This window comes from Agrilus planipennis, unplaced genomic scaffold, assembly GCF_000699045.2.
Source record: "Agrilus planipennis isolate EAB-ADULT unplaced genomic scaffold, Apla_2.0 scaffold241, whole genome shotgun sequence".
NCBI classification, from domain to species: Eukaryota; Metazoa; Arthropoda; class Insecta; order Coleoptera; family Buprestidae; genus Agrilus; species Agrilus planipennis.
Window position 1 is genome coordinate 115,864 of NW_020439027.1, and position 26,755 is coordinate 142,618.

The 26,755-nt window shown below is 34.8% G+C and overlaps 2 protein-coding genes across 2 annotated transcripts in view; both read right to left on the reverse strand.

Moving 5' to 3' along the window:
* Positions 1–4,427, reverse strand: part of LOC108738725 (potassium voltage-gated channel subfamily H member 8-like) — a 100,744-nt gene extending 96,317 nt beyond the window's left edge. The window contains exons 1-2 of the mRNA XM_025976429.1: positions 4,204–4,427; positions 587–724 (exon numbers count right to left, since the gene is read on the reverse strand). Of these exons, the coding sequence (XP_025832214.1) occupies positions 587–724; positions 4,204–4,333 (268 nt within the window). The 5' untranslated portion in view covers positions 4,334–4,427. The remainder of the gene's footprint in view (positions 1–586; positions 725–4,203) is intronic.
* A 3,326-nt stretch (positions 4,428–7,753) lies between these two features.
* The window catches only part of LOC112904991 (potassium voltage-gated channel subfamily H member 8-like), a 205,238-nt gene continuing 186,236 nt past the window's right edge, over positions 7,754–26,755 (reverse strand). Inside the window, exons 3-5 of the mRNA XM_025976430.1 lie at positions 11,469–11,702; positions 7,854–7,991; positions 7,754–7,761 (exon numbers count right to left, since the gene is read on the reverse strand). Coding sequence (XP_025832215.1) covers positions 7,754–7,761; positions 7,854–7,991; positions 11,469–11,702 — 380 coding nt within the window. The remainder of the gene's footprint in view (positions 7,762–7,853; positions 7,992–11,468; positions 11,703–26,755) is intronic.

Sequence of the window (26,755 nt, forward strand, 5' to 3'; positions counted from 1 at the left end):
GTATGAGACTACATTGCCTCATTACAAACTGTATTTGTATAATATTTTCAAAGGATTCTGACAAAATATACATCAATTTTCGACGCTCACAGTAATGTTTTTTGTGTGTTTCTATATTTTCGTTTCTTTTAATACAGCCAACGAAATACTCTATATTTTTAGTGCTTATGTTACGTTAATTGTACATAATATAATTTTAATTATTTATTATTCAGCATCGTAGAGACCAAGTATGTTAAACCCTTTTTCTCTCTGCAGCGAATGATTGTTACAAAATTTATTGTAAACAGTGAGGATGCATTTTATATACGACGTTAATCAAAATCAAAACGTAAAGTAGAATAGTATCGGTAATATCCATTTTGCCTTTCAATGAAAAAAGGGGAAACTGGCATGTAATAGAGAATAATATTCGCTCTATAGAAATAGGTATGGTGCATCCTATAAAGAAGCAAGTGAACAAAAGAGCACAAAGAAAGGTAACATCTAGAAAGCTGTTCAAATATGCCTTTGAACAACGTAACAATTGAATTTACGTGCAGTGAACACTTCAAGCAAAATGTTCTATATATAACAGATATCTTACTGCTATCGTAGAGTTCGCTTTCAGACATTTCGGCCATTTTCGTTTGCGTGATGTCCTTAAACGATGCAAGAAAAAGCACCACTTCCCGCTTCTCGTTCTTAATCGGGACAATATCCAGCAGACACCAGAATGGAGTACCTGAAAAAATAAAATTGGTTTTCTTTGAGTTTCATATTCAACTCTTTTTACAAATACGTACAAATAAATTTCACATAACGTATATAAAGGAGCATTTTGGTACATTGAAAAGGAAATCAGGATAAAGGAACGAACAGGGTGGAATGTCTCTCACCCAATAGGGACAAATATCTAATATGAGAGCTTGGCTATATGTATGTAAACTTAAAGCGATATTGCTGGACTATTCAAACTATTGAAATTACAAAAAACGTTTTTTTCAATTCTTGGTAGGATAAAAAATTGAGTCTCATTTCACAAAGGGGTAGTTTTTCTATTTGTTTAGTAGCGGCTAGTACTTACATTTATAATACTACATAGACACGTTCCCACTCCTATTTTTTGAAAATGCTTTTGCTTTTTAGTAATATTTTAACTATTCTGGTACTTATGACGAAACATATCAATTTTTTTCTTACAATAACGTTTCGTCCAACACAACGAGCGTTTTCAATTAGTATAACTGTATCTATAATAAAATTTAAATGGTGCTACGTACAGGGTGTCACTGAATATCTATTAGTAAATTTCAGAAGTGATAGGAGACACCTAAATGAACAAGAAATGTTTCAGTATTCAAAAAAAATCGGCAGTCATCCCAGGACATTTCCGACGGTATACAATAAGTCCTCTTCCTGGGAAAGTAAAAGTGGTTTTACGTGTATCACAAATTAGTCTGTATTAGATAAAATGCGTCGTATTACAAATATTGAATTAGCAGACATGTATAATTACCTACGGAGTAGCTTACAGTAATACTAACGAAGCAAGGCGAATTATTCGGAGGAGGATCACAATTTAACATTTCCTGACATACACCATTTTCGAGATTAGGGGAGAGTGCGATATCTTTGGCACCGAAATGTGATGATGTATTTTGGTGAAATAATCCAAAATAAGAAAATTAAGAGTAAAATTTTCATTTGCTTGCTTCGTTTTCGAGATATCGATAGTTGAAGTTTTAGTTTCCAATTTATTAATTTCATTGGAAGTATAATCATTTTTAACATTAGATATCAAACCAGTTCACACATGCCGTTCCACGCGAAAACCAATGTGAATTGGGATACAGGCTGCTAAAATTTTTCTAATTAGACGAAGTTCTGCAAATAGTTAAGGATGTTAGATGTTCTACTTTTAGGGATATGCGAAGATTAGCTCAGGATAGGAAGGAGTGGAGGTGCGTGTTCAACCAGTCTAAGGACTTATGATGATGATGAAGGTATACAAGGTACGACTCTATGACTCACGAACCGTACATTCTTTAATACATAAACAACAGTTGTCACCCTTTCCCTAATCAGCATAACACTTCTTTTATTTTTTATCTTGAAAACTAAATGAAATATCAAAACAATTCTTCTTCGAACTATTCTTCGTTTTCTTTCTATTTTGGACTGCTTTACTAAAATATACTGTCGAATTTCGGTGCCAAAATAATCATAATTGTGCCCAAGGTTCGATCAGCGTATTTGAGATACTAGTCAATTCCAAGTCAATAAAATACATTTGGGGCCAATCATATTGTCTAATTTTAATGAATAAGTTTTGCAACGATTTGTACGATAATCCGAAAAGAAGTACTCGTGCCATTGCCCATGCGTTGCATACAAGCGATACATCTGTATGGAGGTATTCAAGGAATACAAACAGCATCTTATTTCACATTCAATAAGTGCAATTGTTAATTCCAGCGGACTATCCCAACAGAGTTCAATTTATAGAGTGGTACCTGAATAATATTAATGACGAACCAATTAAGATTTCCTAAGAGTATAATACGGATCGATGAGAAATATTTTACAAAAGATGACTATATTAATACACAGTTTGCATCATCAATGGAAGTTTTCTGTAAAGGTTTTGGTCGGAATTGTTGACAATTATGTAATGGGTTCATATTTGCTGGCTGCTCGGTTAGATGATAATGTAGAGGATTTTTCTGGAGCATATTCTACCAGAATTGCTTGATAATATCTAACTTAATATTTGAAGAAATAGTGTTTTCTAGCATGATAGTGCACCAGCATATTTTGGACTGATTTGAATTATCTAATGCACAATTTCCAAATGGTGGAAGGGGGCTGATTGCTTGATCGGCACCCATAACTCCAATAGATTTTGGTATTTTGGGTCATAAAAAGACTTTTGGGTGTTTCATTCCCACCAGACACTAATGCTTGTGGGCGGGCAGTCCCTCCGCGCTACGCCGGAAGCCCCTCTTCAGCCACCTTTCAGGAATCGTGGGAATGAGTGAGTGGTGGTTCGGGTGAGAAAGATGAGACGGACGAAATGAAGACAGAAGGGAATGAAAGATTATCTGTGGAATATTGCTGCTCCAGCATTTGCCTAAATGATCTAAGGAAACCACAGAAAAACTTGGACCAAGGCAGACGGACCCGGAATCGAACCCGCGTCCTCCCGAATGCTAAGCAATGGTCTAGACCTGTAGGCTATGCCGCTCGGTTTGGGTTATATTAAACCACTGCTTTATGAGATACCTCTTAATGTAAAAGAAATTCGTGAACAATTTTGTTAGAAGAATTCGGCAATCGGTTACACATTGTTGCAACTTGTGATTCGAACATTGTGGTCGTAACTTTTAACAATTTTTATGAAGTCTGATGCAGTATTATTTTTATTGCTGTGTTCGTTATAGTTTTTATCGAAAGTACTAACGGCTCTATTCGAAGCATTTTCAGACAATAGACACTTAGATATTAGAATGGGGACACGCGATTTGATAACGACTCTGAAAGCGATGTGGTTTAAGAGTTTAAGACAGAAAACGTGAATCATTTATTGTCGTCATTTGGAAGACTTATTTAGAGATGTTCTTCTAACTGACATTACTGTAAAAATAATTGAGCATACTTTTCATTCAATGAAAAGGGGTCTAAAAATCATTTTTCCAAAATCTCATCATTTTTGTGTGTTATCAGTCTATTTTGATGAGATTATAAATGACAGATTTTAGAAGACTGTGACACGGAGTGGCATGGTTTAAACGAGCATTCGAGGAAGGGGGTATCGGCCCCATTTTGGATCTGTCTGCCTTGGTCCAAGATTTTTAGTGATTCCCATGTGTCGCAAGTGGTTCATTCATTTTCCTTTTGTCTTACTTTTGTTCGTCTCATCTTTCTTCAATCATCCATTTCCTCTATTCCTAAAAAAAGGTTGAAGACTGTTTTTCGTCCTTCCCTTCGGCTTTGTATTAATGTATAGGTTGTAGAGATTACACGCCCACAAACATTTGCGGTCGGTAGGAATGAAAGCAGACTAAGGCTTTTAGGTGGGCAAATTATGAAAATTAAATGGTTGGACAGGTCAATATAATTGATTTGAACATATACATGTATATAGGTCCAAGTACAAGTTAGAACATCCAAAGGAAAAAGTTTCAAAGTGTTCGTACACGCTAGGAGTATTACATTACCTACCATTTTTCTTGTAGAAAATAACTTCCAACTTGAGTTCAGTCTTAAGTTCGAGGGCTTTGTCTATCTGACTTTTGTGCTCTTCTTTAGTTTCGGTTCCGTACAGAAACTTGCATGCGCACCCCTTCTGCATAATTTGCGCTCTTGTGAAACCAGTAAGTTCACAAAAACCATCTGAGCAGTAAACGATTGGATACAGCGTTGGCACTTGTGCATTTCCCAATACGAAATTACTGTCTGCAAAGAAAAACAAATGGTAAAAATCGAAATATAAGCATTGTTAAATATAAACAAGCGATACGGGGCTTCCTAATGTTTGAAAAATGTTTTTAATTTTACTCTATAGTAATTGTTTCGACAGGTATTAGATTTCTTGGCTTTAAGACACTCTTTAATTCAGTGTTCTAGAAGATCTAAACATATTCGTTTATGTTTTTGTTTTCTATGTAACAATTAAATGTTTTAAATGTTGACGAATATATCTGCGTGCCCTGTGCTGACATAGTAGTACGTTTTTTATGAGAAATAATGTTTTGTAGTTAGTCATTTTGACCTATACAGGTTGTTTCTGAAATATAAGGTCTGTTCAAAAAGTATCGCAAAATTTGAATTTCCGCGGGTTACGTATATTTGGTAAGGATGACACGCAAAATCGTAAAGCGTTCCACATTTTCCCTGTTCGACGGGACTTGAACCTTCACGAAATTCTTGTACAAACTAGAGTGGGTGGATCGGCTTGCGAGTTTCATTTAGGGAGCCGGACCATAGGTTTAACCATAGTGGAGGGGTTCTTACAGAGAAACCAGGTTAAGACAAGTCCCTGAAAGAGGGCAACAGCTCTTATTGTAATCAGGGTGGCAGAGATCACGAGTATCGGTATGACACTCTGATGCACAATACTACGATGTGGAAGGCAACGGGAAACCACCACATTATGATATCCCAAAAATACACCAAACTCAAATGATGGCGTCCTCTGGGGTAAAGCACTCCGGATGTAAACTAGTTCCTCATTTAGATGTCCTGGTGGAGATTACCTCGGGGTATGTCATCAATAAGTGCAATAGGGGTAGGTACAATATTTCACGTGTCGGAGAGGACAATAAGGCAAGTAGGGGACTTGGAAAATTTGACTCTATGGAAGTCAATAAGAAATAGGCGAGATAGGTTGGTAGGACACTTTCTCAGGCATGAAGGTCTAGGCAGACACAGGAGGAGTAGAGGAGTAGAGGAGACCTAGATTAGATTACTGTTCACAAATAGTTAAGGATATGGGATGTTCTATCTTTACGGATATGCGAAAATTACTTCAGGATAAGAAAGATTGGAGGTACGTGTCCAACCAGTCCTAGGACTGATGACCTTATGATGATGATGACGTATATTTATTTTCGATTTTTTGTGACGTTATGTTGGTACTCTTGTCTCTCACTTATGCGCGGATGCTTAACTATGCGAATGTTGACTGTGGCATTTGGTAAAGCTACCTTGGACCGAAGCAACGTTTATCGGTGGTAGAAAATGTTTTTAGATGGCCGAGAAGATGTGAACGACGAAGAGCGTGCGAAACGTCCGGGCACATATCGATTGGTTCCTGCAATTCGATTTTTACTAATGATTTGGGCATGCGACGGATCGCCGCGAAATTAATACTAAAATTGCTCAACTTCGACCAAAAACAGCATAGCGTTAACATTACGAAGGAGTTGTTGGACTAGTCCGCGACGACCCGAATTTGCTCCAGAGGTTCACAACTGGTTACGAATCATGAATTTATGGTTATGACGTGGAAACAAAAGCTCAATGCTGCGGTACGAGCCAATACCGAAAAAAGCGCGCCAAGTTAGGACAAATATGAAGGTTTTATTTTTCACAGTTGTCTTTGATTGCAGGGGCGTGGTGCACTATGAGTTCTTGCCACAGGTTAGAACGGTCAATTAGGAATATAACCTACCAGTTATGTGCAATTTGCGCTAAGTAATCCGCCTAAAAATCCGGATTTATGGAACAACAGAAATTGGCTTTTGCAGCATGATAACGCCCCTGCTCACATATCGTTTTTTGTGCGCGAATTTTTGACCAGTTCTTCAATCACGCTGTTTTACTCACATTGTTATTCCCTATTGCATCTAATTAGCACTCCCCAAAGCTTCACGGAGAAGACTAAATTTTTATGACAACGCAAAAATTACAATTTTCGATTGTAAATGACTTAATTAAATATCGCTTTAATATTTAGGGAAATTTCCGTTTGTTTTTCATTTTCTTCGTGTTGCTACTTATTTTAGAAACACTCCATACAAAATGCGTCACAGATGATTTTGTATACCACTTGATAAGTTTCTACAGAAACCTGTTTCCATATTATTAAAAAAAGATCTTGAAACAATAAAAGAAATCAATTACGCTACCTAAGAAGTACTTCACTAGAAGTTCAATTTTTAATCTTTGCTCTGGGCTTGTAATTTTCAGTAACGATTACCTACAGACTTTAAAGCAAAAGCCTAAATTCGTAGAAAATTATTTAATATATACAGACAATTGAGATCGCATGAAAATTGTTGTCAAAGATTAATTTTAAGCTTCTCGTGCAAAAGGGTGTAAAGTGTCTGCTCGTCTATGTGTTTCTATGGTTATCGGTGGCATTATAATCCTAGAATAGATGACATGATTATCGAGCTGTCTGTTTTGTTGAAAAAACCACATGTTAAGTGAAATATATCTTTATACATTTAACATAGCTTTTCCCGAAATGATTAGCATTAATCAAAGTAACCAAGAGTCATCAACCACTATTACAGTTGGTAACTTGGAAATTTATTTGGAATGCCTAATTGTCTAACTTCATATGTGTCCGTTTTCAATTTTTTTATCAAATATACGTACGGGTAATATTTTTTGTTTATAATTTTGTAACCTTTTTACAAAAGCATTGTCCTCCCACAATAGTGAGGCTGAAGAGAATATAAAACCTTTGCTATTTCATAAAAAAAATTATTCTTTAACCGCTTTTTGGCTTTATCGATCCATATTTTGGACCTTCGACTATGGCGTGGAATTAATTTAATGAATTTGTAGGTATCATTTTCTGGCGCTTTTAAGCTAAAAGAGATAATATTCATCACAAATATGTTTAAAATTATGCAAAAATTGAAAAATTATGTCAGAAACAATGCATATTGTTAATGGAAATAAAGGTGGCTCTAAATGCTAACAAAAGTATTTTACTTTTATAGATATAATATAAGATACACCTTATANTTTTAATTATTTATTATTCAGCATCGTAGAGACCAAGTATGTTAAACCCTTTTTCTCTCTGCAGCGAATGATTGTTACAAAATTTATTGTAAACAGTGAGGATGCATTTTATATACGACGTTAATCAAAATCAAAACGTAAAGTAGAATAGTATCGGTAATATCCATTTTGCCTTTCAATGAAAAAAGGGGAAACTGGCATGTAATAGAGAATAATATTCGCTCTATAGAAATAGGTATGGTGCATCCTATAAAGAAGCAAGTGAACAAAAGAGCACAAAGAAAGGTAACATCTAGAAAGCTGTTCAAATATGCCTTTGAACAACGTAACAATTGAATTTACGTGCAGTGAACACTTCAAGCAAAATGTTCTATATATAACAGATATCTTACTGCTATCGTAGAGTTCGCTTTCAGACATTTCGGCCATTTTCGTTTGCGTGATGTCCTTAAACGATGCAAGAAAAAGCACCACTTCCCGCTTCTCGTTCTTAATCGGGACAATATCCAGCAGACACCAGAATGGAGTACCTGAAAAAATAAAATTGGTTTTCTTTGAGTTTCATATTCCTCTTTTTACAAATACGTACAAATAAATTTCACATAACGTATATAAAGGAGCATTTTGGTACATTGAAAAGGAAATCAGGATAAAGGAACGAACAGGGTGGAATGTCTCTCACCCAATAGGGACAAATATCTAATATGAGAGCTTGGCTATATGTATGTAAACTTAAAGCGATATTGCTGGACTATTCAAACTATTGAAATTACAAAAAACGTTTTTTTCAATTCTTGGTAGGATAAAAAATTGAGTCTCATTTCACAAAGGGGTAGTTTTTCTATTTGTTTAGTAGCGGCTAGTACTTACATTTATAATACTACATAGACACGTTCCCACTCCTATTTTTTGAAAATGCTTTTGCTTTTTAGTAATATTTTAACTATTCTGGTACTTATGACGAAACATATCAATTTTTTTCTTACAATAACGTTTCGTCCAACACAACGAGCGTTTTCAATTAGTATAACTGTATCTATAATAAAATTTAAATGGTGCTACGTACAGGGTGTCACTGAATATCTATTAGTAAATTTCAGAAGTGATAGGAGACACCTAAATGAACAAGAAATGTTTCAGTATTCAAAAAAAATCGGCAGTCATCCCAGGACATTTCCGACGGTATACAATAAGTCCTCTTCCTGGGAAAGTAAAAGTGGTTTTACGTGTATCACAAATTAGTCTGTATTAGATAAAATGCGTCGTATTACAAATATTGAATTAGCAGACATGTATAATTACCTACGGAGTAGCTTACAGTAATACTAACGAAGCAAGGCGAATTATTCGGAGGAGGATCACAATTTAACATTTCCTGACATACACCATTTTCGAGATTAGGGGAGAGTGCGATATCTTTGGCACCGAAATGTGATGATGTATTTTGGTGAAATAATCCAAAATAAGAAAATTAAGAGTAAAATTTTCATTTGCTTGCTTCGTTTTCGAGATATCGATAGTTGAAGTTTTAGTTTCCAATTTATTAATTTCATTGGAAGTATAATCATTTTTAACATTAGATATCAAACCAGTTCACACATGCCGTTCCACGCGAAAACCAATGTGAATTGGGATACAGGCTGCTAAAATTTTTCTAATTAGACGAAGTTCTGCAAATAGTTAAGGATGTTAGATGTTCTACTTTTAGGGATATGCGAAGATTAGCTCAGGATAGGAAGGAGTGGAGGTGCGTGTTCAACCAGTCTAAGGACTTATGATGATGATGAAGGTATACAAGGTACGACTCTATGACTCACGAACCGTACATTCTTTAATACATAAACAACAGTTGTCACCCTTTCCCTAATCAGCATAACACTTCTTTTATTTTTTATCTCGAAAACTAAATGAAATATCAAAACAATTCTTCTTCGAACTATTCTTCGTTTTCTTTCTATTTTGGACTGCTTTACTAAAATATACTGTCGAATTTCGGTGCCAAAATAATCATAATTGTGCCCAAGGTTCGATCAGCGTATTTGAGATACTAGTCAATTCCAAGTCAATAAAATACATTTGGGGCCAATCATATTGTCTAATTTTAATGAATAAGTTTTGCAACGATTTGTACGATAATCCGAAAAGAAGTACTCGTGCCATTGCCCATGCGTTGCATACAAGCGATACATCTGTATGGAGGTATTCAAGGAATACAAACAGCATCTTATTTCACATTCAATAAGTGCAATTGTTAATTCCAGCGGACTATCCCAACAGAGTTCAATTTATAGAGTGGTACCTGAATAATATTAATGACGAACCAATTAAGATTTCCTAAGAGTATAATACGGATCGATGAGAAATATTTTACAAAAGATGACTATATTAATACACAGTTTGCATCATCAATGGAAGTTTTCTGTAAAGGTTTTGGTCGGAATTGTTGACAATTATGTAATGGGTTCATATTTGCTGGCTGCTCGGTTAGATGATAATGTAGAGGATTTTTCTGGAGCATATTCTACCAGAATTGCTTGATAATATCTAACTTAATATTTGAAGAAATAGTGTTTTCTAGCATGATAGTGCACCAGCATATTTTGGACTGATTTGAATTATCTAATGCACAATTTCCAAATGGTGGAAGGGGGCTGATTGCTTGATCGGCACCCATAACTCCAATAGATTTTGGTATTTTGGGTCATAAAAAGACTTTTGGGTGTTTCATTCCCACCAGACACTAATGCTTGTGGGCGGGCAGTTCCTCCGCGCTACGCCGGAAGCCCCTCTTCAGCCACCTTTCAGGAATCGTGGGAATGAGTGAGTGGTGGTTCGGGTGAGAAAGATGAGACGGACGAAATGAAGACAGAAGGGAATGAAAGATTATCTGTGGAATATTGCTGCTCCAGCATTTGCCTAAATGATCTAAGGAAACCACAGAAAAACTTGGACCAAGGCAGACGGACCCGGAATCGAACCCGCGTCCTCCCGAATGCTAAGCAATGGTCTAGACCTGTAGGCTATGCCGCTCGGTTTGGGTTATATTAAACCACTGCTTTATGAGATACCTCTTAATGTAAAAGAAATTCGTGAACAATTTTGTTAGAAGAATTCGGCAATCGGTTACACATTGTTGCAACTTGTGATTCGAACATTGTGGTCGTAACTTTTAACAATTTTTATGAAGTCTGATGCAGTATTATTTTTATTGCTGTGTTCGTTATAGTTTTTATCGAAAGTACTAACGGCTCTATTCGAAGCATTTTCAGACAATAGACACTTAGATATTAGAATGGGGACACGCGATTTGATAACGACTCTGAAAGCGATGTGGTTTAAGAGTTTAAGACAGAAAACGTGAATCATTTATTGTCGTCATTTGGAAGACTTATTTAGAGATGTTCTTCTAACTGACATTACTGTAAAAATAATTGAGCATACTTTTTATTCAATGAAAAGGGGTCTAAAAATCATTTTTCCAAAATCTCATCATTTTTGTGTGTTATCAGTCTATTTTGATGAGATTATAAATGACAGATTTTAGAAGACTGTGACACGGAGTGGCATGGTTTAAACGAGCATTCGAGGAAGGGGGTATCGGCCCCATTTTGGATCTGTCTGCCTTGGTCCAAGATTTTTAGTGATTCCCATGTGTCGCAAGTGGTTCATTCATTTTCCTTTTGTCTTACTTTTGTTCGTCTCATCTTTCTTCAATCATCCATTTCCTCTATTCCTAAAAAAAGGTTGAAGACTGTTTTTCGTCCTTCCCTTCGGCTTTGTATTAATGTATAGGTTGTAGAGATTACACGCCCACAAACATTTGCGGTCGGTAGGAATGAAAGCAGACTAAGGCTTTTAGGTGGGCAAATTATGAAAATTAAATGGTTGGACAGGTCAATATAATTGATTTGAACATATACATGTATATAGGTCCAAGTACAAGTTAGAACATCCAAAGGAAAAAGTTTCAAAGTGTTCGTACACGCTAGGAGTATTACATTACCTACCATTTTTCTTGTAGAAAATAACTTCCAACTTGAGTTCAGTCTTAAGTTCGAGGGCTTTGTCTATCTGACTTTTGTGCTCTTCTTTAGTTTCGGTTCCGTACAGAAACTTGCATGCGCACCCCTTCTGCATAATTTGCGCTCTTGTGAAACCAGTAAGTTCACAAAAACCATCTGAGCAGTAAACGATTGGATACAGCGTTGGCACTTGTGCATTTCCCAATACGAAATTACTGTCTGCAAAGAAAAACAAATGGTAAAAATCGAAATATAAGCATTGTTAAATATAAACAAGCGATACGGGGCTTCCTAATGTTTGAAAAATGTTTTTAATTTTACTCTATAGTAATTGTTTCGACAGGTATTAGATTTTTTTGCTTTAAGACACTCTTTAATTCAGTGTTCTAGAAGATCTAAACATATTCGTTTATGTTTTTGTTTTCTATGTAACAATTAAATGTTTTAAATGTTGACGAATATATCTGCGTGCCCTGTGCTGACATAGTAGTACGTTTTTTATGAGAAATAATGTTTTGTAGTTAGTCATTTTGACCTATACAGGTTGTTTCTGAAATATAAGGTCTGTTCAAAAAGTATCGCAAAATTTGAATTTCCGCGGGTTACGTATATTTGGTAAGGATGACACGCAAAATCGTAAAGCGTTCCACATTTTCCCTGTTCGACGGGACTTGAACCTTCACGAAATTCTTGTACAAACTAGAGTGGGTGGATCGGCTTGCGAGTTTCATTTAGGGAGCCGGACCATAGGTTTAACCATAGTGGAGGGGTTCTTACAGAGAAACCAGGTTAAGACAAGTCCCTGAAAGAGGGCAACAGCTCTTATTGTAATCAGGGTGGCAGAGATCACGAGTATCGGTATGACACTCTGATGCACAATACTACGATGTGGAAGGCAACGGGAAACCACCACATTATGATATCCCAAAAATACACCAAACTCAAATGATGGCGTCCTCTGGGGTAAATCACTCCGGATGTAAACTAGTTCCTCATTTAGATGTCCTGGTGGAGATTACCTCGGGGTATGTCATCAATAAGTGCAATAGGGGTAGGTACAATATTTCACGTGTCGGAGAGGACAATAAGGCAAGTAGGGGACTTGGAAAATTTGACTCTATGGAAGTCAATAAGAAATAGGCGAGATAGGTTGGTAGGACACTTTCTCAGGCATGAAGGTCTAGGCAGACACAGGAGGAGTAGAGGAGTAGAGGAGACCTAGATTAGATTACTGTTCACAAATAGTTAAGGATATGGGATGTTCTATCTTTACGGATATGCGAAAATTACTTCAGGATAAGAAAGATTGGAGGTACGTGTCCAACCAGTCCTAGGACTGATGACCTTATGATGATGATGACGTATATTTATTTTCGATTTTTTGTGACGTTATGTTGGTACTCTTGTCTCTCACTTATGCGCGGATGCTTAACTATGCGAATGTTGACTGTGGCATTTGGTAAAGCTACCTTGGACCGAAGCAACGTTTATCGGTGGTAGAAAATGTTTTTAGATGGCCGAGAAGATGTGAACGACGAAGAGCGTGCGAAACGTCCGGGCACATATCGATTGGTTCCTGCAATTCGATTTTTACTAATGATTTGGGCATGCGACGGATCGCCGCGAAATTAATACTAAAATTGCTCAACTTCGACCAAAAACAGCATAGCGTTAACATTACGAAGGAGTTGTTGGACTAGTCCGCGACGACCCGAATTTGCTCCAGAGGTTCACAACTAGTTACGAATCATGAATTTATGGTTATGACGTGGAAACAAAAGCTCAATGCTGCGGTACGAGCCAATACCGAAAAAAGCGCGCCAAGTTAGGACAAATATGAAGGTTTTATTTTTCACAGTTGTCTTTGATTGCAGGGGCGTGGTGCACTATGAGTTCTTGCCACAGGTTAGAACGGTCAATTAGGAATATAACCTACCAGTTATGTGCAATTTGCGCTAAGTAATCCGCCTAAAAATCCGGATTTATGGAACAACAGAAATTGGCTTTTGCAGCATGATAACGCCCCTGCTCACATATCGTTTTTTGTGCGCGAATTTTTGACCAGTTCTTCAATCACGCTGTTTTACTCACATTGTTATTCCCTATTGCATCTAATTAGCACTCCCCAAAGCTTCACGGAGAAGACTAAATTTTTATGACAACGCAAAAATTACAATTTTCGATTGTAAATGACTTAATTAAATATCGCTTTAATATTTAGGGAAATTTCCGTTTGTTTTTCATTTTCTTCGTGTTGCTACTTATTTTAGAAACACTCCATACAAAATGCGTCACAGATGATTTTGTATACCACTTGATAAGTTTCTACAGAAACCTGTTTCCATATTATTAAAAAAAGATCTTGAAACAATAAAAGAAATCAATTACGCTACCTAAGAAGTACTTCACTAGAAGTTCAATTTTTAATCTTTGCTCTGGGCTTGTAATTTTCAGTAACGATTACCTACAGACTTTAAAGCAAAAGCCTAAATTCGTAGAAAATTATTTAATATATACAGACAATTGAGATCGCATGAAAATTGTTGTCAAAGATTAATTTTAAGCTTCTCGTGCAAAAGGGTGTAAAGTGTCTGCTCGTCTATGTGTTTCTATGGTTATCGGTGGCATTATAATCCTAGAATAGATGACATGATTATCGAGCTGTCTGTTTTGTTGAAAAAACCACATGTTAAGTGAAATATATCTTTATACATTTAACATAGCTTTTCCCGAAATGATTAGCATTAATCAAAGTAACCAAGAGTCATCAACCACTATTACAGTTGGTAACTTGGAAATTTATTTGGAATGCCTAATTGTCTAACTTCATATGTGTCCGTTTTCAATTTTTTTATCAAATATACGTACGGGTAATATTTTTTGTTTATAATTTTGTAACCTTTTTACAAAAGCATTGTCCTCCCACAATAGTGAGGCTGAAGAGAATATAAAACCTTTGCTATTTCATAAAAAAAATTATTCTTTAACCGCTTTTTGGCTTTATCGATCCATATTTTGGACCTTCGACTATGGCGTGGAATTAATTTAATGAATTTGTAGGTATCATTTTCTGGCGCTTTTAAGCTAAAAGAGATAATATTCATCACAAATATGTTTAAAATTATGCAAAAATTGAAAAATTATGTCAGAAACAATGCATATTGTTAATGGAAATAACGGTGGCTCTAAATGCTAACAAAAGTATTTTACTTTTATAGATATAATATAAGATACACCTTATAATGCTGATTGGTTAACATCTGGTTTTCAAGGTCTACTTATTTTTTTTTTGCCTCAGTTGTGAACATAGAAGTCATTAGAATCTCGTGATAATGGTAATTATAACGATTTTTAAACAATTTATGTTATGAAGGAGTATAATTTTAGTAATAACAGATGGCGTGTGTTAATATGGTCCTTATTCAGCATCAGAAAGCATATATGCATTTTTAATATATTGTATGTATTATTGTTTTTATGCCAATGTGATCTGTTACAAAAACTCATGTGACTTGATAAATGATAATGGCGGACGTTAGTATAAAAGCTTAATTTGTTAAGCTTTTTTACTACTTGGGTCGTTTATATGGGATCTGCCCCATTAAAATAAGATCTTCGAGTGACAGATCAGAGGGTCGGGGTCGACAGTCGAAGGTTGCTAGGTTTCTTGTTGCTCTAGGTCGCAAAACTTAACTTAACATTTAGGAGTTTCATTCCCACCAGCCAGTAATGCTGGTGGGCGGGCAGTCCCTCCGGACTACGCCGGAAGATAGGGCGGAAGGTCCTCTTCAGCCTGCTTTCAGGAATCGTATGAATGGGTGGGTGGCGGTTCGGGTGAGAAGGATGAGACGGACGAAATGAAGACAGAAGAGAATGAAAGATTATCTGTGGAATATTACTGCCCCAGCATTTGCCCATTTGATCCAAGGAAACCACAGAAAAACTTGGACCAAAGCAGACGGACCCGGAATCGAACCGGCGTCCTCGCGAATGCTAAGCAATAGTCTAAACCTCTACACCATGCCGCTAGGTCGCAAGTAAACGTAAATAAAACAGCCTCCCAGATAATAAATCTCATTTCCCATTTTAATAAGGACTAAATGCGATTTTTTTACTTAGAAGGGTAAGGAGGAATTGCTGTGTGTTTGTCCCTGAAATCAGAAATATATGGTGCTTTCGGTAGGGTTATCTTAAACAACAACTTTTTGCCATTATATTTGATCCTAAGAAAATTTTAGGTCAAGACTGGTCTGAAGATGCTTTCAGGAATGTAATGATGATGAATCTCCTTTTTCCAAAAAAATCGTCTCTTCTTAAGATTAGTTTTATTTCGTTGACGTTTTGGGTACAGTAGCATAGTTGAGGACCCCCGGAAGTTTTTTGTTTAAACTTTAGTATCATTTCCTTTTGGTTATTTCCAAGTAACACAGAAAAATCTCCCGAAAATTATCCTTACCGAGAAATTTCAACTGCTTTTTAACTTCCCATTAGGAAGTTATTGTAATTGGGTCGAAAAGTGAAATCGGAATTTTCATTATATTTCCACGTTTTAACATATTAGTAGCATGCTAGCCAATTTTTTTGATGATGTGTGTATGTACGTACGTACGTACGTACGTACGTACNAATTGCTGTGTGTTTGTCCCTGAAATCAGAAATATATGGTGCTTTCGGTAGGGTTATCTTAAACAACAACTTTTTGCCATTATATTTGATCCTAAGAAAATTTTAGGTCAAGACTGGTCTGAAGATGCTTTCAGGAATGTAATGATGATGAATCTCCTTTTTCCAAAAAAATCGTCTCTTCTTAAGATTAGTTTTATTTCGTTGACGTTTTGGGTACAGTAGCATAGTTGAGGACCCCCGGAAGTTTTTTGTTTAAACTTTAGTATCATTTCCTTTTGGTTATTTCCAAGTAACACAGAAAAATCTCCCGAAAATTATCGTTACCGAGAAATTTCAACTGCTTTTTTTTATTTATTTTGCTCCGGCAGTTTCAGATCATCATAAATACATTACATAATTTTAGTTTATTTTACAAGGTCTGTGAACCACCTCTGATATTTGTATGTGGGCATAATGGTTCCCTGTACCCCTTAAAATAATTACATTTCAACTAATTTGATCTATATTGATCGTTTGAAAGGTTTGAGGTAATATGTGGTAATTTAAAAATCAAACTGGCACCTTTGATTGGACAATAATATTTCAAAAGTACTTTAGTTCGTACGGTCATAAGTTTTTACTTGTAACGAAATCCAAAACTTAAATGTTTGAGTATGAAAATTTGGATTTATCCAAATATATCGAATAATGTAATGTCGAACATTCTGCCAATTGTTAAATACTAGGTAGTGGAGGCTGATGGAGTAAATTTTAAGAAGTTACTAGGAATAGAAAATCAAATGAAATGTCTAACATTATATTTTACAGTTTAATGAACTTTATCTTTCCTCTCATTTACCCTAATGGTAGGTAAACATTTTTATTTAACTAACCGTAGAGTTTGCTATCCGTTTTTGAAAGTTAAATTGATTAATGTTTTCGTCCAATAAGTAATTAGTAAGCCATTTTTCATTAGGTCGAATTACCGATCAGGTTACGGATTAATTGATCTTTGTTGATAAATGGTAACGGATTAGGACTTGAAGCATCAGTTGCGGCACAACTTGCATTTTCAAGGTAAGAACTGACACTAATGAATGCGTCGGTCGTATTAATCTTACGTACCTACCTGTGCTTAATTCACTGGAAATGAAAACTGTGAATTGGAACGGTTAAGAAGGATTCTGTGTGCCGTTCGGTTAATCATCTGTTAATCCTGGTTGATAAATTTACGTAAGCAGAAAACTAATTAATCATAATCGGCAAAGTGATAAATATTTTCTATAAGGAAACATTTTCTTTTTCAATTTTATTGAAGTTTATTTCACTTAAAGGATCCAATGACCTAGTGTAGGTTTAGCTAAATTGAAAAAATGTGAGGATCAGATACAGAGATACAAGAGTAATATAAAGATAGCTTTAAGTAACATAAATGCGGTACTGACAGAACAGTATTGTATGAAAATAAATAAAAGTAAAACAAAAATACTGTTTCATGTAGGGAAAGAGTGAATAAATATAAAGATAGGAGACAAAGAATTAGAAGTGACTGATTTTCGGTATCTAGAAATTTAGACAACTCAGTAAGAGTGGAGCAGTACAGATATAATATAAGGGATTGTGCAGGGTCAAGTTGCCTTTAACAAAAACGTGTCACACTTCTCGAATGGTTAATTTAGAAATTCGAAAAAGATTGTTAAAGGTGTATGATTGAAGCACGACACTGTACAAGTGCGAAACATGGACTGTAAACGCGGTGGAAAATGAAAGGTATTACAAGGGAATGATGATGACACCGTGGATAGAAAAAGTTAGAAATAAGAAGGTATTACATTAGGAGAATAGTGAGCGCTACGGAAATCAATAAGAAATGGGCGAGATAGGACACCTTCTCAGACATGAGGGGCTAGTTAGAGACATAATAGAAGCAGAAACAGGAGCTAATAGAAGTAAAGGTAGACCTAGATTAGATTACTGTTCACAAAAGCTTAAGGGTGTGAGATATTCTAAGGGAAATGCGAAGATTATTTGAGGATAGGAAAGAGTGGAGGTGCGTGTCCAACCAGTCTTAAGTTTGACGACCTTATGATGATAATTAATAATAATTTTATAAAACGGTTTATTATCTTTCGTTGCTTTAATTTACATAATTTTAGTTAGTTATATCTGCTCCTGCTCATAACTGAATAAATTTCACATTAAATCTGACTGAGCTTACTGCTTTTGATTTTCCTTGAGGTCTACAAAACTCTTATTTTGTTTTTGTTTATTTTGTCTATATTAGCTATTTGCTGTTAATTAATTTCGATAGGCACTGCGGAAAAGAAAAAGTTAGAAGCGTTTTAGATCCGGGGTTATACTATGATGCGAAAAATAATCTGGATAGAAGAGGGTACAAATGAGACGGTGTAAGAAAGGGTAAGGCAACAGAGGGCGCTATCGAAGTTAGTGATGAGGAAATTTGGTCTGGGTGTTGCAGTCTTGGTATTGGTCATGTGAAAATATTTATGCTAGCAGGGCCAAGACCAAGACCGAACGAACAAGAATAAGTTTAGAATCAACACCGAAGACTTAAACCAAAATCGAATATACAAGACTAAAGAAAAATTGTTACTTCCGGTGGATTTATGGGATAAAGTATTTGAAACAACTTTAATACTTCTATATTCTTTTCTTGAAACAAAACATTTTTTGTACTTTTCACTCTAAATAAAAAACAGAAACTACCAGCACTGTTTGCATAAAGTGATCTACAAGAATATCCTCGGAGAAAGTGTTACTTGTTTATATGTATGGATAAATTTTCGAGTTTTCATANAAAAGGGATACAGTAAAAGCTCTTTATTCGCGGGGTATACGTTCCACGAATACAGAAACCGTGGATACGGAATGGTAATTAGTATGAAATCCTAGGGGATACGTTCTAAGGTTTCGAAATGAAACCAATATGTAACAAAATGAAATCAATGTATTGATAAATTCGCAATTAAAATTAATCGTTATAGTCAGCTTTAGGCAAGAGTTTAAATGAAGTTTTCAAGAAAAATTTAGTGATTTCTTCTTGTTTTGAATTTGGAAATTAGTCTAACCGGTTACATCTTTTATAAAAGCTGCCTCGGCACGTACTAACAGTACATAGTCAAATGATTCCGATACATTAAGAGGATTCAGTAGTACACGCACCGTAGAGTAAAAACATCAGTTCTAGATATCATGAGTTTAATGTTTGGAACAGAGGTTTGAAATTTTGTAGTAAGCTTTGTTCTAAAGCCTGACGAAGGCCATTTTTTAATTTCTATTGAAAATACGTGTCCTACAAGAAGCAACAACTTTAAGCACTTGTAAAAGCTATTAATGACCGTATTATTGAAAACTAAAAACGTGCCGAGTTAGTGTGAACCTTTGTCTGTTACCATACAAAAAATCAGATATTTATCTCGCAACGTTAAATCACAATGTTTAGAATAGAAACCCATATTTTCGAAAAAATTCACAGTAGGCACGAGCGGTCTGTTGCAGTCAATCCCCTTAGTAAATGACACCGAATCCTTTTTTGTTTACCGATTGCATCCGCGAATAATGAAACTTTAGCCGCGAATAGAGGAACTGGGTTGCAATTTTTTTACCCGCGAATAATGAAAACGCGAATAAGGAAACCGTGAATAAGAAACATTTACTGTACAAGTATGTCGTCGAAGTAAGTGTTCTTTGTTCCTATGTCTGGATAACACACGGTTGAAATAGAGAGACAAACTAATTTCTTTTCCGTGATTTTTTTACTTCTTTCCAGTACCTTGTACTATTTTGTTCGTTGAAAGGTCAATTTATGCGTTGGAGGAAGAGTAAATTTATGTCTTGGGGGAAGGGTAAGTTCTCAAATTTTCTCTCAAAACTCTCAACTATCAACACTATTTTCTTTAATTCATGACAAGCTCGCATGTATGACAGAAAATTTCAGCATTTAAGACAATAGACAAAAAGTGCTCAAAAGAATTATTAAAAAGAAATATCAGTTTAAATGAACAAAACTAAGATTTAACACGCAAGACCTGGGTCAAAGCCGATACCATATTAGCAAGGTCAAAACCAAGACGGAGACTGTATCAGCAAGACAATACCGAGACCAAAACTGAATAAGCAAGACTAAGACCAGTACCATAGTCTTTGCTTGCTTTGCTCATTACTAATTAAAGTCATAAGAAATAGGAGAGACAGGTTGGTGAAGGGCTATTTAGAGATAGAATAGAAGCAGAAATAGGAGTAAAGAGAGGCAGAGGCAGAACTGTTAGTAAATAGTTAAAGAGTTAAACTGCTTCAATTTTTGGGAAATCGAAGATTAACTCAAGAAGGGAGAATTGTAGATGCGCGTTCAACCAGTTTTTGGGTTGAAGACTTTATGATGATGATGATGAGTAAAGTTAATCTAATATTTAAAATTAATCTAATGACTTAATGCTCTTATTATATAGGTAGGTTTGCACTTTTAATCAAATAATTCAGTTTTCTGTTTAGTTAAAAATGTTAAAAAACACAAAGCGTAGATATTTCCTAGTCTTATACTTTTGAAAGTTTCATTACACAAAAAGACTACATTTTTACTCAAACATTAGAATCATTCTTATAATTATTGTGTAGCGAGCACGATGCACGAGTGTGATTGTGTGCAATCGGGAACACGTGTGCGTAAACGGCTTATCGATTCGTCGACTAGCCGCGGGCTCCTTTCTTCATTTGCGCCGTATTTGTAAATGAGTGTGTCGTACCTGCGTTCTGGGAAGGCAGTTAAACAGTTCAAAGAAAAAATAAACGATCCGGATGTTTCTAGAGGGTTTCAGAAAGTAAACAAAAGAGTATTTAAAGGAAGAGACGATACAATTGTAATCAAGAAAAAATCAAGCCAATAAGGGGTGTAAGTTTATTCATTATGAAACCACGCAAACGAGATTAAAACTCATTCTTATCATTTCTATTTTCCCTTAAGTGAAACATGCTCATTTAAAATTCCTAATGATAGGTACGATATTTCATGATTCAAAATGATTCATGAAGTTTGATTAAAAATATTGCACACGCTTACACAGGACGGATTGTTTATCAGAAAAAAACGGTTCTACACATTTGTTTAAATTTCGTAAATGAAAAACACCGAATGGTACAAATTGAACTCCTTTATCTTAATCAAAGTACCATTAAATTTTTAATTAAAAATGGTTATTTTTGTAGTTACGTACACATATTTGAGAAATTAGGTTACAGTATGACGGTTAATTGAAATAATAAATTAAGCGCTACGACGGTGGTTCTTAAATTAAAAGTAACATTCTAAAGTTTATTTTAGCTTTACCACGGATTTTTGTCATGTCGACCAAATAAAATCGAATGAATGCAAATCTCCGTTTGATAAATCTAGGCGTTCGTTGAACGTTGAGCATTACCAGATTTGCATCGTAATCTAGGCTGCTCTTTACTATGGAAATTAAGTCTAAATGCGAAATAGCAAAACCAGAAGTGATCCTTGAGCTGACCTGGTTTAATGATGGTGGAAGGTGCTCGAGTTTATGCAAATATGTACACCATCAATTTCTTTCATGCAATATTGCTTTTATTTTTGAATGTACATTATTCACATTCCGTGCATTTAATTAAAAATAGTTGACTTGTACCTGTAAAAAGAAGAACTTGAAGTTGTTCTTTTGGTATGCAGTGCTGTTTCTGCTTTATTTTTGTTTATAGTTTTTCTTACTAAAGGTGCAGAAACTTTTAATTGAGTTGTTCCAGTTTACTTTAATATCACAGGCATAGCTATGCAAATACGTACGTGGTGAGTTAACAAAAACATATAAATGAACCTATACAATTTTTTATAAACTATTGAGCCATTATCTTCCACCTTGATGCAACAGCAAAGATAAGATACAACATAGAAATTATTCAAATAAATTTGTAACAGCTGTAGTTTAGTCGCTTTTCGCAGATGCTGTTATTAGTGAAGTTAAGGATTTTGAGTTTGCACCGCGTCAACTTGTTGTTTCGTCCTCTATCACAAGGAACATCTTCAGAACTTTTCCAATTTATTCTGAAGAGCTCAAAATAAAGAACTCTACTATTCCTCTACTTCAGATAATATCTGCTTTCAATCTTCATTATCAAAGTGCGCTTGAACGGCTATTATTATCGTCATAGGATTTTCAAAACAAAAACTAGTTCGGCATGCACTTAACTCAGCTTTTTCAGCTTTTAACATAACTTACTAACCCTTTATGTCATAGAAGAAGTCCTACCAACCTACTTTGCCTATTTTTTATTGACTTCCATAATGCCCTGTTCTCCTATTCTTTGTAATATCTACTCATTTGTAACTTTTTTTATCAACGGTGGTTTTAACATTCTCCTGCAACATCATATCTGAAACGGTTCTACCTTTTTCTTTTCTACAGTCCCCACGTTTCACATTCATACTGTGTTCCAAGCATACATTTTTTCGTTTTCTAATTTCTAAATTAAATAAACTCTAGCTTAAACCTAATCTGTTTTTTTAAAACGACCCGACCCTGGGCTATTCTTTGTTTTATAGATATCTCCAGCTCTTTTTTCGTCTTAAATTATATACCTCTCCAAATATCGAAAATCATCGATTTTTTAAACGATTCTAAACAATTATATTAACCCTATGACATTTTTAATTATTAAAAGTGGTTAATATGCAATATTAATTTGAAATCATCGATTTTTTTNAGACCAAAACTGAATAAGCAAGACTAAGACCAGTACCTTAGTCTTTGTTTGCTTTGCTCATTACTAATTAAAGTCATAAGAAATAGGTGAGACAGGTTGGTGGAGGGCTATTTAGAGATAGAATAGAAGCAGAAATAGGAGTAAAGAGAGGCAGAGGCAGAACTGTAAATAGTTAAAGAGATAAACTGCTTCAATTTTTGAGAAATCGAAGATTAACTCAAGAAGGGAGAATTGTAGATGCGCGTTCAACCAGTTTTTGGGTTGAAGACTTTATGATGATGATGATGAGTAAAGTTAATCTAATATTTAAAATTAATCTAATGACTTAATGCTCTTATTATATACGTAGGTTTGCACTTTTAATCAAATAATTCAGTTTTCTGTTTAGTTTTCTAAAAATGTTAAGAAATACAAAGCGTAGATATTTCCTAGTCTTATACTTTTGAAAGTTTCATTACACAAAAAGACTACATTTTTACTCAAACATTAGAATCATTCTTATAATTATTGTGTAGCGAGCACGATGCACGAGTGTGATTGTGTGCAATCGGGAACACGTGTGCGTAAACGGCTTATCGATTCGTCGACTAGCCGCGGGCTCCTTTCTTCATTTGCGCCGTATTTGTAAATGAGTGTGTCGTACCTGCGTTCTGGGAAGGCAGTTAAACAGTTCAAAGAAAAAATAAACGATCCGGATGTTTCTAGAGGGTTTCAGAAAGTAAACAAAAGAGTATTTAAAGAAAGAGATGATACAATTGTAATTTTCAAGAAAAAAATCAAGCCAATAAGGGGTGTAAGTTTATTCATTATGAAACCACGCAAACGAGATTAAAACTCATTCTCATCATTCCCATTTTCCCTTAAGTGAAACATGCTCATTTAAAATTCCTAATGATAGGTACGATATTTCATGATTCAAAATGATTCATGAAGTTTGATTAAAAATATTGCCCACGCTTACGCAGGACGGATTGTTTATCAGAAAAAAACGGTTCTACACATTTGTTTAAATTTCGTAAATGAAAAACACCGAATGGTACAAATTGAACTCCTTTATCTTAATCAAAGTACCATTAAATTTTTAATTAAAAATGGTTATTTTTGTAGTTACGTACACATATTTGAGAAATTAGGTTACAGTATGACGGTTAATTGAAATAATAAATTAAGCGCTACGACGGTGGTTCTTAAATTAAAAGTAACATTCTAAAGTTCATTTTAGCTTTACCACGGATTTTTGTCATATCGACCAAATAAAATCGAATGAATGCAAATCTCCGTTTGATAAATCTAGGCGTTCGTTGAACGTTGAGCATTACCAGATTTGCATCGTAATCTAGGCTGCTCTTTACTATGGAAATTAAGTCTAAATGCGAAATAGCAAAACCAGAAGTGATCCTTGAGCTGACCTGGTTTAATGATGGTGGAAGGTGCTCGAGTTTATGCAAATATGTACACCATCAATTTCTTTCATGCAATATTGCTTTTATTTTTGAATGTACATTCTTCACATTCCGTGCATTTAATTAAAAATAGTTGACTTGTACCTGTAAAAAGAAGAACTTGAAGTTGTTCTTTTGGTATGCAGTGCTGTTTCTGCTTTATTTTTGTTTATAGTTTTTCTTACTAAAGGTGCAGAAACTTTTAATTGAGTTGTTCCAGTTTACTTTAATATCACAGGCATAGCTATGCAAATACGTACGTGGTGAGTTAACAAAAACATATAAATGAACCTATACAATTTTTTATAAACTATTGAGCCATTATCTTCCACTTTGATGCAACAGCAAAGATAAGATACAACATAGAAATTATTCAAATAAATTTGTAACAGCTGTAGTTTAGTCGCTTTTCCCAGATGCTGTTATTAGTGAAGTTAAGGATTTTGAGTTTGCACCGCGTCAACTTGTTGTTTCGTCCTCTATCACAAGGAACATCTTCAGAACTTTTCCAATTTATTCTGAAGAGCTCAAAATAAAGAACTCTACTATTCCTCTACTTCAGATAATATCTGCTTTCAATCTTCATTGTCAAAGTGCGCTTGAACGGCTATTATTATCGTCATAGGATTTTCAAAACAAAAACTAGTTCGGCATGCACTTAACTCAGCTTTTTCAGCTTTTAACATAACTTACTAACCCTTTATGTCATAGAAGAAGTCCTACCAACCTACTTTGCCTATTTTTTATTGACTTCCATAATGCCCTGTTCTCCTATTCTTTGTAATATCTACTCATTTCTAACTTTTTTTTATCAACGGTGGTTTTAACATTATCCTGCAACATCATATCTGAAACGGTTCTACCTTTTTCTTTTCTACAGCCCCCGCGGACTACGTTTTACATTCATACTGTGTTCCAAGCATACATTTGTTCGTTTTCTAATTTCTAAATTAAATAAACCAGCTTAAACCTAATCTGTTTTTTTTTTTAAACGACCCGACCCTGGGCTATTCTTTGTTTTATAGATATCTCCAGCTCTTTTTTCGTCTTAAATTATATACCTCTCCAAATATCGAAAATCATCGATTTTTTAAACGANCTTCAAATATTAAATATTGCAATTTAGTTTAAGTGAATGAAACCATTTGTTGTTGTTTCATGTACTAAAGGAAACAAAGAACAAACAACTTAAATCAGTTTCTGAAAACGAACAGGTGACATTGAAAACCACTTGAGCGTTAAAATAAACGGTAAAATTAGAATTAATATTTAAGATCACACGGAGATATATTTCTCATTTTAAACTACCTTGCAAGTAGACAATATATCTCAACTTATAAACTTCCCTTTTATTTGAAATCGTCAAGTTCTGACGAAGTTACTAGTTCTGAACGTAGGGAGGACTAAAGTCATTTGAAAGTCGATCAATAGTTAAAGGTACTTTGGCGATTTTACACTTTTAATTTAACATAGTGGGAATTATAAATTAACTAATTCTAGTTTCAAGTAAAATAATACAATTTCATTACTATTTTATTAAGGAACCGGATTTTTTACAGGCTAATCGTAATAGGCAGCACAATTAAAGTTACACCTATATATAAAAGAATGTCGTTTTAATTATACTATTTATAAATCAAGAACGACTGAACCGATTTGGCTGAAAATTGATGGGGAGGTCCCTTAGAACCAGGCGACGGACATAGGATACTTTTTATCACGTTCCACGGGAAAAACGTGGTATATGTAAACGCTACTGACATGGAATGACAAAACGCAACCGACAGCAAAACGAAAAATTTATCAGTCAAAACATCAGTCTAGCCGTTCATTTGATAAAATGGTATAACAAAACGCAACTGACATGGAAGAACAAAACGCAACTAACAGCTAAACGTAATGTTGTCTATGGTTAAGTATTGTGTTTTATCTATAGTCAGATTTACCTGAAACTTGGCTTTAATGCTTACTATAAAGTTAGTGACATACATACCTATTTCAACATTTTACAAAATTCTACCTCTTTAGGAAGCTGAAAGGGGTTTTATTGCATATTTGTTTTTTGTCAGATTTATTTGAAACTTAGTCTTAATGGTCTCTCACATTATAAAAAAATCAACCAAAGGGGGGAGGGGTAAAAAGGTGTTGCAATTTTTGCTTGGAACATACTTTATTTATGGTTGAATTTGAAACTTGGTACCTATATATGCTGTTTAATATTATTAATCAAATGAAAAGAGGTTGCAACGTTTCCATGGGGTATATTTTATTTGTAGTCGGATTAACTCGAAGGTTGCTCATTGTTGAAATTAAGCAAATACGTGTTTTGGCAATTTTTAAAAATCAACCCTTAAAGATGAAATGTTGTTTCTACGTTTATAGAAATCTAAGATGGCGACATTACATAAAATTAAAACGTTGTAAGGGTGAATTGGGAGTTAAAAGGTTTTATGGTGTAACAATATTAATTTCTGCGAGGATGTTTGAAAT